Genomic DNA, 15,806 nt, shown 5'->3' with positions numbered 1-15,806 from the left:
CAAATTATAGGCCGGATAGAATTAATGGGCCTAAATTATAGGCCGGATAGAACTAATGGGCCTAAATTGAGAGCCGATTTTGAGCTGACAGCTTATTTTAGATTTGATACAAAGTTTTATGCTAAGTTACGCCTCTAGCCTTGGAAGCACGTAAGTACACACCCCCAAAATATTATCATCCTCAAGTAAGGTCCAAAAATTGATGACTTAGATTTTTCGGAGGAGTTCTGATTTTTTCGGCATAACGCTGAAAGCCCCCATCGATTTTGATTCAGAAAGCTACAGAAGATATGGGAAGCATTAGCGGTGCTCTGACATCGCATTTGCAGCTTAGTCACTGCCGTTTCTCTGCTAGAACCTCTCACTCTCAGCTTGCTTCAGCTCGAATTGGCCCAACGTCGAGAAGGTCGAAGTTGCGGTTCTCCAGTTTGCTCAGCCGTAGAAATTTCAACAGATTTGTGTGTTCTGCTGTCGATGACGACGTAAGAGAGAAGCAGATGACGGATTTGGGTGGTGGTAATCGTTCCACCGTAGTCGAGGATGTGCCAGGTACTAATATTACCAAAACCATGGTTGATATCAAGGTCTTTTCGCCTGAAAATCGTGCTTGGTTATAGTTTGCGATTCCGAACCATTTTGGAAGCTTTTTGTGACATGGTTAAACTGCTTATTTCTTTGGTTTTCCCTTATTAGCAATTGGATTATGTAGAGTTCGTCCTTAATTTTGTTTAGATTGTGCACGTGATAGGATTAATCCTAGAAATTACCTGTGTCTAATAGAGAAGCATGTCCTGGTTAGATATTTAGCTGAGCTTACGTGAGTCCAGGATTTGAAGGTAGAAGTTCATAAATGGATTTCTGTGAATCCTTTATCCAGGAAGGATAAAACTTATTGGGACTGTTCATGCTTTCAGATTTAAATGTTCATTGCACATATTTGTTCCTACCTATTGAATTATGTGGCTTCAGAAAGTTGATGCTATAATTGATATACAAGTTGCTAATACCCCATTTTTTCATGGAAAAATAAATAGATATCGGCGAAAGCTCAACAAATGGGGCTCCAGAAAAAAGTGATGTATATAACTTTCTGTATCCCAGTAAAGATCTACTTCCAGATGATAAAGAAATGAGCGTGTTTGATCATCTTGAAGAACTACGTCAGAGGATATTTGTATCAGTTTTGGCGGTGGGAGCTGCAATTCTTGGATGCTTTGCATTTTCGAAAGAACTCGTCTTAATTCTTGAAGCTCCAGTTAAGGAACAAGGTGTAAGGTTCCTGCAGCTTGGTCCTGGGGAGTTTTTCTTTACAACATTGAAGGTCAGAACTTTGAATGATGAAATATAATTGCATTATTAGTATAATCACTTTTATGGACTTGTGAGTTGTGAGCTTGGTTGCCATCCATTTGAATAGCTATTGATACTAAAATGGTTCGTGATACAAAAAAAATCTCTTTCCTTTTTTATCAACCACTATTAAATACAACAAGAATCTAATTAGATATTAAGAACATAGAAAAGTACAATGTATATCGTTTTTTGAAATACTCAGCTTCTTAGTTATATGATGATTGTGCACTGGGAAGCTTTCTGAATATGCGAACATAATGAAGCTATGGCGTTGCTTACCCTTTTTATTTGTTAGTATCCCGATGTTGAGTTAAAACAGTTTCCTTACTGTATCTATCTTTTTGGTGTGTATTTATATTAAGAGTCTTGTGGAGGAGAATTTCACACTGATCTTACTAAAGAAGTGAAAAAGTGTTCCCCGATGGGTCGCGTCGCGTTCTCAAAGTGAAAGTTTTTTGCCTTTCTTAAGATAGGGCATGGTTCAATTGTAGTTTTTCGGTTGAGTTCGTTCTTTTATTTCAAATGCAGCCCATTCCTGGTTAACTCTCTGCTCGGGATGAATGGGCTGGGTGCCCGTTCTTCATTCCCAATATTAAATATTGTTTCTGATTTGTGTTTAATTCCAAAATTCATTCTCCACTTCCCATATGCTGTTGTATATTAGCTCATGTTGTTGGTGGGGATCAATAACAATAAAATTCTCCTTGTGCGCTCCAGGTATCAGGATACTGTGGCCTTCTCCTTGGAAGTCCTGTCATCCTCTACGAGATTATTGCGTTTGTTCTTCCAGGATTGACAAGGGCAGAAAGACGGTTTCTCGGGCCTATTGTCCTAGGCTCTTCTGTGCTTTTTTACGCAGGAATTGCCTTCTCCTACATAGTTTTGACACCAGCAGCTCTAAATTTCTTTGTTAGTTATGCTGAAGGAGCTGTTGAATCCTTGTGGTCCATAGATCAATACTTCGAATTCGTTCTCGTGCTCATGTTCAGTACAGGCTTGTCTTTCCAGGTAAAGTTTTTTGCTTAGGAATGTTGTTCATACACTAGAATGCTGGTCACCAGCCAATCCCTAGAAATTCCGATTCTTTCTTTCTCCTTTAGGAACAATCGTAAACCATTCAAACCATTCATGGTAATTTCGCCTATGGAGCTAGCTTTTTGACAGCGTTCATTTCATCTTGTTTGTAGGTTCCAGTAATACAGATTCTACTCGGACAACTTGGACTGGTCTCAGGAGACCAAATGTTATCGATTTGGAGATACGTTGTTGTTGGTGCAGTGGTGGCAGCTGCTGTCCTCACACCATCAACAGACCCCCTAACTCAGGTGCTTCTAGCAGCTCCCCTGCTGGGTCTTTACTTGGGGGGTGCCTGGGTGGTCAAGCTCTCAGGGCGATAGATTCAACCCTGGTTTTTCAGCTCTGTGAGAATTCTGTACATTCATGGAATTCTATGGTGTAGTGTAATTGTAACACCAATTAAGAGAAGGGAATATACGTTCCACGAATCTTTCTAAACTACTCTGCTTGTCACTGTAAAAATAGGTAATTTTTTAGGTTATGAATTACACAATAATAGAAATCTGTTTCTTTCACGACAAGAACTAGACAGTATGGTAACAAAACTGGATCCGAGGCTGTAGATATATCAGATTAGATGAATAATCTTGTTTAGTCGTTTAACGTTACATTCTGCATTCTACTTTCTAGATCAGAATCTGCGAAGCCACCTAGTTCGATCTCGAGCTGCTTCAATGAATTTCGGAGATTGTTGCATGCCTGAAGAAAGCCTTCCGAATTACCATTAAGACTTCCCAACTCTGCCTGCATATTGTCAAGAAAGCTAGAAATTTTCTCAGAAGCTTCTTTAATGGCAGGGACCTCTTGTGGGGGGTAAAGACAAGCTCCAAGCTCGTCCACCTGCACTCCAATTCCTTGGCATAGCCTCAATAGATTCTCCAAGGTTGCTAACTTACTTTCGTTGGTTTCATTTTCCAGCTTAAGCAAACTAGTGATAGAGCGAATGAGTTCCTTAATAACTTTTAGTATTGAAGATATGATGCTAATAGCAGATTGAGCAACTCTCATCTCTTCGGCTGATAAATCGTCACCTATATCGGCATCATCGCTTGTATTACCCTCGTCCTGCGAGTGCAAACTGCTGTCAACTTTGTTAGATGATTCTTCGGGAGCGTCGTCCAAGTCGGAGGGACCTTGTTTAAGCTCCTTCATTTCTCGGAGGACGTCCTTCACTGATACACCAACCTGTATTAGTGCTCGGCCAATTGCAGTTACATTTGTGGAAGGAGCTTTCTTAAGAGCAGAGCAAGCTTCCCAAACTGCACCAACCAACTGCGGAACTACTTGGTTTTGATCCTTACTATCCCGAGGTCCTGAAAAGTTCATTCACCAAGGTTAACACTAGTTCTATCAAAAGAGTAGAACAAAATTGCAAACATGATTTCACAACAACGAATAAATGAATTTAACCCTATCATCAGTACTCCATGATACTGTAATAGATAGTCTAGTTTAACATGAACTCAAGGGTACTCCAAGTCTCCAACTGATATCATGGGAGTTCAAATAAACCATCATCTTCCATAATTCAGCGTCAGATTTCTTGAATCAATGCATTATAGTTGCAACATTATACAAAATATATGAGGTCAAAATTCTTGGTCACTACTTGTTCGGTTCAATCGAAACGACATCCAGAGCCGTTTGAACATAAAAAATGACACAAGTAGACACTAGAAAATGATGAATCAAACAAAAAAAAATCAATGTACAACAAGATCTAGATCATATATCAAAGAGGTCCCGACGCAGAAAAAGTAACAGCAAACAATAAACTTATTCTTCAAAACTTTCCCTGTGGGATAACCTAATATTAGTCCAAGCTACTCGGGTTTATGACTGTAGAGAATAGTTCTGAACGTATACATCATGAAGAAAATTTGGCTGGAAATTAACGATAGAAAGAAGAGGAATATTCATTTACCATATAAAGAGATGGATTCCTTCCATAACTTAGAACTTGAATCAATTACTTGCTTCACAGATGCATGGATAACAGAAGATAAAGTAGGGCCAGCACCCACTTTACTCCCATGGGAAACCAGGAGGAAACCCTGCAGCATATTGAAGTAAGATGCCATGTTTTCCTCAATTTCTGTAACTTCTAGTCTTCCTCCAGTCCACACCATTCCAGCTACAGGGCAAACAAAATATACAACCAATCAAATTCGTGCCATTACTCATCAACTACGAGAAATCAAATTTTAGGGACATAAATGCAATCAACAAATATCTAATCGTTTGGGAGATTCTTAGAACTTAAAACGTAAAGCAGAATTTCAAATCAAAACATCAAAAACAGAGATGCCTGCAGAAACGCAATCACAATTTACAATTTACAAAACAATGCACACGTAAATTCGATCCTCCCACCCCAAAAGTTGAAGAAAAACCATAGAAACACTGAGAATAATGATAAACGAAGCGAAATCATACCGACAGTCGCCTGCTTGTAGACTTGGTCGCTCATTTTCAGAACATCATCCCAGCTCACCTTTTCAAGGGAAGACGATGGATTTTGATCCAACATCTACAAGTGAAAAGATGAAAAGTGAAATCATATCGGAAGGCTGAGTATCCATTGAAATGCAATTTTACAAACAGAAGCTTGTCTGAAAATCAAACCTGAAAAGTTTCATGGATGGTGTTCAGATGCGAGTTGAGAGTTCGAATGAGGCGCTCTTTATCCGGTTTCCCCATCACAGTCGGCGAGCGAATCCCTCTGAGAATGGGACGCACTTGGTTGATTCTGAGTGACGGCAGTGTTGAGAATCGTGTTCCGATGGCCTGAGCAAGCCGTAATTATTTGCTGGGGTTTACACTTTATAGAGAATAAAACGACGTCGCTCTTGCATCTCTTCAACCCATCCCAAATCCCACTCCTTTTTATTTTATTATTATTATTTATTATTTTATCTTTCTTTCCTTCCAAATTATAAAAAAATCGACTTTTGTTTTTTTCCTATTTCATGTCAAACTTACATAAAATAATTTAAAACAAAATTAAATTATAACAATATTAATAAAAATTACCTCAATTTGTTTTTTTTTTTTTTTTTTTTTTTTTATTAATTTCATATTTACAAATTAAAATTCACATTTCAAGATGATTAAATGGAAATAGCTTAACGTATTATTAATAAACTCAAAATTGGTACTTACAAAAATAAATGTTAGTAAAATATTCATAGAATAGTATAAATTAATTTCTAAAACATTGTATTGTATTACACTATTATAGTAAAAAAAAAATAACACAATAACTCGAGACTTCAAAATTCTAGGTTAAACAAGATAACACGACATAAAAACTCGAGGCTTCAGAACTCCAGGTTAAACAAAACACAAAACAGCACGACATAATAACTCGAGGCTTCAGAACTCCAGATTATACAAAACAACACGACATAATAACTCGAGGCTTCAAACCTCCAGGTTATACAAAACAACACGACATAATAACTCGAAACTTCAAAACTCCAGATTAAACAAAACAACATAATATAGTAACAGGCTTCAGAACTCCAAGTTAAACAAGACAACACGACAGAATAACTCGAGGCTTCAGAACTCCAAGTTAAACAAAACAACATGACATAATAACTCGAGGCTTCAAAACTTCAGGTTAAGCAAAACAGCCCAACATAAGAACTCGAGACTTCAGAACTCCAGGTTAAACAGAACAGCACGACACAATAACTCAAGGCTTCAGAACTCCAGGTTAAACAGAACAGCACGACACAATAACTCAAGGCTTCATAACTCTAGGTTAAACAGAACAGCACGACACAATAACTCAAGGCTTCAAAACTCCAGGTTAAACAGAACAGCACGACACAATAACTTGAGGCTTCAGAACTCCAAGTTAAACAGAACAGCACGACACAATGACTCGAGGCTTCATAACTCCAAGTTAAACAAAACAACACGACACAATAATTTGAAGCTTTAGAACTCTAGGTTAGGTTAAACAAAATAGCACGAAACAATAATTTGAGGCTTCAAAACTCTAGGTTAAACAAAACAGCACGACATAATAACTCGAGGTAAAACAAAAGTACCCGAAGTGCAACAAGTTTCTCTTCAAATATCTCAACCTTAACTGCTGATCACAAGTTAGCTCAGAAGACAGAATCACCGATCAACCACCTTGCTCCTCATTATTCACCAACCCTTTTCCTTCAAAGATCCTTTCCCTAGCTTCATCTGCCTGTAACACGACAGGAACAGATTCCCAGCACATCAGCACAAAAGAATTTGCCATTATTTCACTGTTTTCCTGTCTTTTCATCAACATGGGAGTTTAAAACTTCATTTTTGTATTGGAGGTTCATACTATGTTCAAATAAGAAGACGTTTCTTAGAACTAAAACCACCAACAAATGTGTTTCTCAGCTTTTCATCAAACAAGAAAACCATGAAATGGGATATAATTCAAGAGAGGCTGAAGATTTGGACCTGTTTTTCCCAATTTACACGGCTCAGGACGATTGCGAGTAGAAGCATCTGCACGAAAGCCCCGCTTTGGATGCCAATCCACAGGCCCCTCCCTCTCAGATTTGCCAAGAAACCAAGAGCTAAAGCAGCTGGATTTCCACAGAGATAAAAAGCCCCTAAGTTTATATAAGCCCCAACACGCTGCCAACCACATCCTCTTATAATGCCTGTTTCAACAATAATAAAACAGATCAACTAGCCGTGCGAAGAAAGCCAAGGCTTATTGACATTAAACGCCGGAAGCTCTACAGAATTATTATACCAGAGAGGACCCCTTGAATGGCATCCAAAACAATTGATATACAAACTAGGGGAGCCATGACAGCAACATAATCCACGACTTCTTTTTCGTTGCTGAAAGCATAACCGAAAACATGACGAAGAGCAAACAGGACCACGCTCACTATGATGATTGCCACAACTGCAAGAAATATTGCAGCCCAGGCAGCTACACGAGCAGCTTGCGGCCTCCCAGCTCCTAGTTCATTTGAAACTCTGGTACTGCAGAACCAATTACAAGAACAAAAGCAATCCATTCAAAACGACTGATTTATTCATGACAACTAGAAAATTTGCAAAGGATGTCTTAATGCATACCTGCCTGCACTGCCAATTCCATATGGTACTGTAAATATTGTTGTCAATGTATTGAAGCTGTTCATACAAGTCGTATTTCAATCATTTTCCATTTAATAACTCTTTTTTTTTCAATTGGGGGTAATTGAAAATTACCAAACAGATAGAACTGAAGACTCTAGCTCTGGATTTGGCAGAAGCCCAGACAACAAAATAATCAGCTCAAATGACCACCAACTAAGGCTGCAATCACCACCATTAAAATCAAACCAATACCCCCCATATTGATTATTCAAGACGATGAACACGAAGAAAGCGAAAGTAGATTACCAAGTCATGACTGCAGAAGGGATAGCAAAGTGAAGGAAGAGTCCAATTCCTTTGAACAGCTCCATAGAAATAACACCACGAGTTTTTTCACACTTGGGGGAAAATTTCATATATAAAGCAAGAAGAATCACATTCAACCAATATGAAATACTTATGGCTAAAGCTCCACCAAGGTTTTTGAGTCCAGTTTTAAACACCAAAACCCAACAGAGGGGTATGTGCAAACAAAAGGTGATCCAACTAAACATGAGCATGGGAAGCACAAAAACTTGCATCTGATAATATCTCATAAGTGGGTGCAGAAATGCAAAAGCAATGAGCCCAGGAATAAGCCAAATCATGAACTTCCCAACTTCACGTGATATCAAAGGATCCTGCCCAACCAAAACAAGTAGCTTCCCAATGTTGATCCATAACAGAGTTATAGGGAGGCAAACAAATAGCAGACACAATATAGAAGTGTAAACATGATTTCCAAATTTTTGATATTGTCCTGCCCCATAAGCTTGCCCACATAGAGTTTCAAGAGCACTAGCCATGCCTATCTGCAAGTTTAGTTTAAAGAACATCACAGTCAGGCTTCTAAGAACGAATTCAGATGATAACTTAGAAAACCAAATAGACTACAGATTCATCGTTTCTCATGAAAGGCAAACCAATTGCTTGCATAAAATAGAGGAATCATGGAAGTAATCTTAATCATGGAAATGCAGTATATAATAATGTGAATATTACAGATCCACAGGGAAGTATTCTGAAAATTGGGACTTGTTAGATTCCTTTATCAAGTGTAATTTACATCATTTTGGCATTAACTGGTAAGCAACACCAAACTGTACAAAAAATTGGTATGTGAACAACGATTTTAAGAAAATGAGTATATATCAATTATCGCTCCGCTATGGTGAGTAGTATGTTAGGAATCACGACTCTCCATAATAGTATACTATTGTCCACTTTGAGCATAAGCTCTCATGATTTTGCTTTTGGTTTTCCCAAAAGGTCGCATACCAACGGCAATAGTGTTCCTTGCTTATAAACCCATGATCGTCCCCTTAATTCACCAATGTAGGACTCCCTCTCAACAATCCTCTCCTCGAACAAAGTACACCATAGAGCCTCCCCTTAATTGAGGCTCAACTCCTTTCTCTAGATCCCTCGAACAAAATACACCTTTTGTTTGACACTTGAGTCACTTTTGACTATACCTTCGAGGCTCACAACTTCTTTGTTCGACACTTGATGATTATATTGACATGGCTAAGTTAAGGGCATGTTAGGAATCACGACTCTCCACACTAGTATAATATTGTCCACTTTGAGCATAAGCTCTCATGGCTTTGCTTTTGGTTTCCCCAAAAGGCCTTATACCAATGGAGATAGTGTTCCTTGCTTATAAACCCATGATCCTCCCTTAATTCGCCAACGTGGGGCTCCCTCCCAACAATCTTCAACATACCATATGGTTAGTAGCATGCTCCCTCAACTTTCAAAGTATTACCATAAGAAAATGACCTCAGCGGTCTTTTGCATTCCCTAGTGGCGCCAGAAGAAATGTATAAAACTCTAGTATTCCCTAGTGGGGAACTCCATTCTTGACTTCATAATACTAATTTCATAACCTAAGACGTTTAACCCACTTCCATTGGACACAGACCCAGATCAAACTCTCTATCATCAAAGGAAGAACTCAAGAAATTTTCTCAAACGCTAGTGAATATATAAGGAATCCATTTGCCTGCCATTAATGATACTATAAACAAATCAAACCCACATCCTACATATAAACTTCCAAACGTATCCAATACATACATTGATGAGAAAGGGGAGGAACTTACAAGCACACTGAACCCTGAAACAGCAGCTAAAGAAACGGCTATGGCAGTGCTGGAGAGAGCGAGTTGATCGAGATGACCCACAACCATCAAAGAACCAGTCTGTATCAAGAACTGAGAAAGATTAATGGCAACCAATGGAACCGCTAAGAACCCAACAGTCTTCGCCTCCGCATAGAAAGCAGCCCATGTTGTCTCCCGGCGATTCTCGACCCATTCAAGCAATGGGAAATCGGCCATGGCTGAAGTTAGAAACAAAAACAAATGGAACACTTGCACAGAAAATTACAGAAATCAATGTAGTTTTAAAGGTGAGAAAGAGTAAAATACAGGTGTATACAAAACGTAACACAATCAGGACACGTTTAGGGTGCCATTCAAGAATGACATCTTGCTCCTGATTCATCCTCTCTCCCTTTAAAATATGATTAAAAGTGAAAACTATTCCACTTTTTCTTCTTCGCCATATACGGAGCAATGAGAGAGCATTATAAGCACACAGAAACCGACTCCATGCGCATTGGTCAGAGCAATTTACAGTGAAAAAAAAAAAATAGAAGAAGAAGCCTTTTTCAGCGCCAAAGTCTGGAATCACGAGAAAATAGAAACTATTGGATTTTTAAAAAAAATATACAAATAAGTTGAAATTTAAAATGGAGAAATAGATATTCAAATATTAAATAAACTTCAAAATAAGTACGAAAAATAGATAACTTAACATATTTTTAACTTTTAATTTTTTTTTTTTAAATAATATCTATGACTTTTATAAAATCTAAAAAAACATACTCTTATTATTAATATTTTATAAAAATATTTAGTAGTTTACTTTTAAATTATTTTCATATTTTTAAAATTATTTTTGGAATTTTTTAATATTAATTTTGAAAATTTATAAATATTTTTTAAATGAGTTCGTACCATATTTTTTTAATTTTTTTTATAAAATTTTTAAAATGGCTTTTAAGTATAAAAATATTAACAAAAATTTTAGAAATTTTAAATATATTTTTAAAATAAGAAATAAAGTTAAAGAATATTTTTATTAATTTAGCTGAGTTGTCCTATCGACACCCATAGTTTCTATTTGAAACTTTGGGCAAACCATTTTACCTTAAAAATTGTTGAATTATTACATTGTCATTATCTCTCTCATTTGTTTATATCTAATTTAATTAATAATATAGTTGTCTTCATTTGTCTATATCTAATTTAATTAATAATATAGTTGTCTAACTTGCTTACGTTTGTTAATATTTTAAAATATATTTTATTTTCAAATTAACAATATTTAATGTATTTTATTTTAAATTTTCAAATTAGATTAAGAAAATAACACAAAATATATATAAAAATTATTAAGAATAAAAACTAATCAAAATCCATTAAATCCAAAAAATTCAACCAACCTACACGTATCACAAACACAAAGTTCATGATTCCTGTCCATCTTTCAAAACTCAGTTATTTATTTATTTTTCTAAACCAACACTCCAAACAGCTCTTCAAGTAAGCAATAATATCAGCTAGGTCGTACAGATAGAACAACATTTAGTAGATAATTAAAACGTTAAAACATGCTTAGATGGAATAAAAATATTAAATGAAGTTATACCAATCCCGAGAAGTATTATATAATTTTTAAATTAAAAATTATGGTGTTATTTTATTAAACTCTAGACATTAACTTTAATTAATTTTAAAATTTGATGAAAGAATAAAAACTAAATTTAAAGATCCGAAGTTGTAAATATAAAAATTAAAATAATAGTGTTTGACTTTAGAGCATATCCAATTAATAGGAATCGGCGGATCTCAGTTAAAGTCAGGCGGATGCATTTTGCTCACTGTTGTATGTGATTTGATGGGGCAATGTCAGGCCAGTTGTCTCTTTGGTGTCCCCTTGCGTTCAACATGTACCAATCATTGGAAACCCCATAAAATACAATTTTCCAACATCTACGGAATCAAAATTACCTATTCACTATCTATTTTTATTATATTTTTATTCTTATTCCATTTAAATATATAAATCATAAATCTAAATTTAACATCAATATTCACCTAATTTAACTCACAATTTGAATAATTTTTTTTTTTTTTTTTTAAATTTGACTACCCATTCCAAAATTTTATTAAAAATGATATATAGAGAATCGATTAAAAATCTCGTCCTACACTACACAAAAATTCTATTAGTATTGATCAAATCGCTGCCGATCTAATTCATTGGCGAATGCATAATCTATTGTTTTAACCGGGAAGAAACCTAAAAAAGTGGAAGAGTAGCTGAGGCAAGAATGATAAAGAGCCTAGAAAAGGCGAGTCAAAACGTCTCTCGAGAGCCATTGTGTCGAAAAAAATAAATAAAATATTTTATTAATAAAAAACAAATAATTATCACACAAGTCATATTTTCAACATAGTAGTTGCCTTATTTTGACTTTTATTAAAGTAAAGATATAAACAGTAAATAGTAAAGTAAATTAAATATATTAACAATTAAGGAGTAAGTAGAATTTTTGAGGTGATAATTACTTTGTATTTATTCACGTTTTTACCCAAATTGACAAATGGATACATAGTTAGGTAACTTTAAAAGCATCAAAATTGAGCGAGACCACTTGGACACGTTTATAAGACCACTCCCAAACATGCACACAACAATTAAGAGCTGGATCAAAGCAGTGCTGGCTCCAATGGCTTCAAATCAAAGTTAAGCACCCAATGGGTGTGGGTCTTTGCATCAAATATTCTTCTAATATCTCATGTAGCACAGAACACAGAATCAGCATTCAAGCACTTGGCGCCTCATATTTATTTACAAGCCCTTTGTCTTCATACATCCTCTCCCTTGCTTCATCCGCCTGTAACATCCCAGCACAAAACAATGTTCATTTGGTTCATACTATGTTCGAACTAAAAACCATCAACAAATGTATGTTTCTCAGCTTTTCATCAAACAAGAAAACACATGAAATGGGATATAATTCAAGAGAGGCTGAAGATTTGGACCTGTTTTTCCCAATTTACACGGCTCATGACGATCGATAGTAGAAGCATCTGCACGAAAGCGCCGCTTTGGATGCCGATCCACAGGCCCCTCCCTTTCAGATTTGCCAAGAAACCAAGAGCTAAAGCAGCTGGATTTCCACAGAGATAATAAGCCCCTAAGTTTATATAAGCCCCAATACGCTGCCAACCACATCCTCTTATAATGCCTGTTTCAACAATAATAAAACAGATCAACTAGCCGTGCCAAGACAGTCGAGGCTTATTGACATTAAACACACAAGTTTTGTTTTAACTACCAGAAACGACCCCTTGAATGGCATCAAAAATGATTGATAGACAAACTAAGGGAGCCATGACAGCAACATAATCCACAACTTCTCTATCGCTGCTGAAGGCATAACCAAAAACATGACGAAGAGCGAACAGAACCATGCTCACTATGATGATCGACACAACTGCAAGAAATATCGATGCTCCAGCAGCTACACGAGCAGCTTGCGGCTTCCCAGCTCCTAATTCATTTGAAACTCTGGTACTGCAGCACCAATTACAAGAACAACGTCAACCCTTTCATCAAAATGACTGATTGATTCATGATAACAAGAAAATTTGCAAAGGTATGTATGTCTTGATGCATACCTGCCAGAACTGCCGATTCCATATGCTATTGTAAATATTGTTGTCATGGTATTGAAGCTGTTCATAAATGTCATATTTCAATCATTTTCCATTTGATTCAAAAGAAACTCGTTTTTTTTTTTTTTTTTTTTTCATTGAGGGAGGATTTTGAAGATTACCAAACAGATAGAACTGAAGACTCCAGCTCTGGATTAGGCAGAAACCCAGCCAATAAGATAATCAGCTCAAATGACCACCAACTAAGGCTGCAATCACCACCATTAAACTCAAATCAAAAACCCCATATCGATTATTCAAGATCAAGAACACAAAGAAAATGAAAGTAGATTACCAAGTCATGACAGCAGAAGGGATAGCGAAGTGAAGGAAGACACCAATTCCTTTAAACAGCTCCATAGAAACAACACCGCGAGTTTTTTCACACTTGGGGGAAAATTTCATATATAAAGCAAGAAGAATCACATTGAACCAATATGAAATATTCATGGCCAAGGCTCCACCAAGGTTCTTGAGTCCAGTTTTATACACCAAAACCCAACAGAGAGGTATGTGCAAACAAAAGGTAATCCAACTAAATATGAGCATGGGAAGAACAAAAACTTGCATCTGATAATATCTCATAAGTGGATGTAGAAATGCGTAAGCGAAGAGCGCAGGAATAAGCCAAATCATGAACTTCCCAACTTCACGTGATATCAAAGGATCCTGCCCAATCAACACAAGTAGCTTCCCAATGTTGATCCATAACAGAGTTATAGGGAGGCAAACAAACAGCAGACACAATATAGCAGTGTAAACATGATTCCCAAATTTATGATACTGTCCTGCCCCATAAGCTTGCCCACATAGTGTTTCAAGTGCACTAGCCATGCCTATCTGCAAGTTTAGTTTAAAGAACATCACAATCAGGCTTCTAAGAACGAATTCAGAGGATAACTTAGCAAACCAATTGATTTCAGAGGATTCACGGAAGTAATCTCAATCATTGAAATGGAGTAATCAATAATTTGAAGATTACAGATCTACAGGAAAGTATTTCAGAACATTGAACCCTAGAATACATATGAACTACATTAATGAGAAAGGAGAGGAACTTACAAGCACACTGAATCCTGTAACAGCAGCTAAAGAGATGGCTATGGCGGTGCTTGAGAGAGCGAGTTCATCGATATGACCTACAATCATCAAAGAACCAGTCTGTATCAAGAACTGAGACAGATTGATAGCAGCCAATGGGGCCGCTAAGAGCCCAACAGTCTTCGCCTCCGTAAAGAAAGCATCCCATGTCGTCTCCCTGCGATTCTCGACCCATTCCAGCAATGGAGAATCGGCCATGGCTATGACTAGAAACAAAAATAATAATAATAATAATAATAATAATATTAACAAAAAAATGAACACGAAGAAGATGTATGCAGCAAATCAATGCAGTGGTAACGTTCTTATAAAGGCAGTATGAACTAAACAATAAAATACAGCTGTGTGCGTAAAGCGTGACCCAGATCTGTACACGTTTTTGCCGCTATCCAAATCTTTACTTTCTTATTCAACAATGGCTACTTCTTCCTTCCTATGACCCTAAACACATATCACCATCAACTTCACGATTTAAAACAACGTCTCAAGCGTTAATAAAAAAATGTTTTGTTTCTCTCTCTAATCGATGTGAGACTTCACAATCCATCTCTTGGGAGGCCAGCGTTTTTGCTAGCATGCCGCCTCAGAATCTAACTCTGATACCATTTATACGGTCCAAGTCCACCATTAACAAATATTATTCATTTTAGCCCGTTACGTATGGTCGTCATACTCACAATTTTAAAACGCATCGATAGTTTTCCACACCTTTATAAAAAATGTTTCCTTCTCATCTCCAACTAACGTGGGACCCTACAATAAAACATTCCGGCACAACAACACACTCCATCTAAAAGTTTAGAAAATGCAAACAGTAATTTTGATTAAAGATTTAGAATAAGAAAATGTAAAGAGAAATATTGACTAAATGTTTATATCGATAATCTATATATAATGTAACATACGATCAAACACTGACTAATAGATTAAGCTCGGTATTTATATATATATATATATATATATTAATTAGATGAATGGTTATTTATTATACTTTTCTTAAAATATTATGAAAATTTGTGCGCCATTTGCATAGTAATAATAGAACATTGTAACCTCATAAAGGTGGCCAAGATGGCCATGTGCACTCTAAGCTTAGCTACTTATTAGAAAGACCTTTGAATTCAAGGTACCTAGATTTAGAGGTTTTTTTATTATTATTATTATTATTATTTTCATTTAAAATAGTAAGCATGGAGGGAGCATGAGTAAAATAAACCCATTTGAATTTTAAAACAATATATATATATATATATAACAAAATTGTTATAAAATAAAACTACGTGTTTGCCATTGTTTTAAAATACTCTCTAATAGATTTGCTTCGATAATATATTTTCATTTAGTCTG

General features: G+C 36.2%; 4 protein-coding genes across 4 annotated transcripts; 1 reads left to right on the top strand and 3 right to left on the bottom strand.

Annotated features, from left to right (window-relative positions):
- The first annotated feature begins 170 nt into the window (after window positions 1-170).
- Window positions 171-2,945, top strand: LOC111800109 (sec-independent protein translocase protein TATC, chloroplastic). Its single transcript, XM_023683690.1, has 4 exons — window positions 171-549; window positions 1,035-1,321; window positions 2,071-2,361; window positions 2,541-2,945. The coding sequence occupies exons 1-4, from the start codon at window positions 291-293 to the stop codon at window positions 2,748-2,750; spliced, it is 1,047 nt and encodes a 348-aa protein (XP_023539458.1). The 5' UTR covers window positions 171-290; the 3' UTR covers window positions 2,751-2,945.
- Window positions 2,946-2,970: 25 nt separating this feature from the next.
- Window positions 2,971-6,563, bottom strand: LOC111800101. The gene is made up of 5 exons (XM_023683682.1): window positions 6,492-6,563; window positions 5,056-5,217; window positions 4,867-4,960; window positions 4,355-4,564; window positions 2,971-3,743 (listed from the first exon to the last, which is right to left on the bottom strand). The coding sequence occupies exons 2-5, from the start codon at window positions 5,128-5,130 to the stop codon at window positions 3,022-3,024; spliced, it is 1,101 nt and encodes a 366-aa protein (XP_023539450.1). The 5' UTR covers window positions 5,131-5,217; window positions 6,492-6,563; the 3' UTR covers window positions 2,971-3,021.
- LOC111800094 (protein DETOXIFICATION 12-like) lies at window positions 5,791-10,216 on the bottom strand. Its single transcript, XM_023683675.1, has 8 exons — window positions 9,999-10,216; window positions 9,672-9,910; window positions 7,834-8,378; window positions 7,660-7,746; window positions 7,525-7,581; window positions 7,190-7,428; window positions 6,889-7,094; window positions 5,791-6,640 (listed from the first exon to the last, which is right to left on the bottom strand). Exons 1-8 carry the CDS (start codon window positions 10,072-10,074, stop codon window positions 6,572-6,574), a joined length of 1,518 nt encoding a protein of 505 aa, XP_023539443.1. The 5' UTR covers window positions 10,075-10,216; the 3' UTR covers window positions 5,791-6,571.
- A 1,972-nt stretch (window positions 10,217-12,188) lies between these two features.
- On the bottom strand, window positions 12,189-14,745 carry LOC111800087 (protein DETOXIFICATION 12-like). The gene is made up of 7 exons (XM_023683672.1): window positions 14,421-14,745; window positions 13,654-14,198; window positions 13,481-13,567; window positions 13,323-13,379; window positions 12,980-13,218; window positions 12,684-12,889; window positions 12,189-12,535 (listed from the first exon to the last, which is right to left on the bottom strand). Exons 1-7 carry the CDS (start codon window positions 14,655-14,657, stop codon window positions 12,464-12,466), a joined length of 1,443 nt encoding a protein of 480 aa, XP_023539440.1. The 5' UTR covers window positions 14,658-14,745; the 3' UTR covers window positions 12,189-12,463.
- Window positions 14,746-15,806: the final 1,061 nt, after the last annotated feature.

This window comes from Cucurbita pepo, chromosome LG01 (assembly GCF_002806865.2).
Source record: "Cucurbita pepo subsp. pepo cultivar mu-cu-16 chromosome LG01, ASM280686v2, whole genome shotgun sequence".
NCBI classification, from domain to species: Eukaryota; Viridiplantae; Streptophyta; class Magnoliopsida; order Cucurbitales; family Cucurbitaceae; genus Cucurbita; species Cucurbita pepo.
The sequence above is the reverse complement of the archived record's forward strand: the minus strand, read 5'-3'. Positions and strand labels throughout refer to the sequence as shown.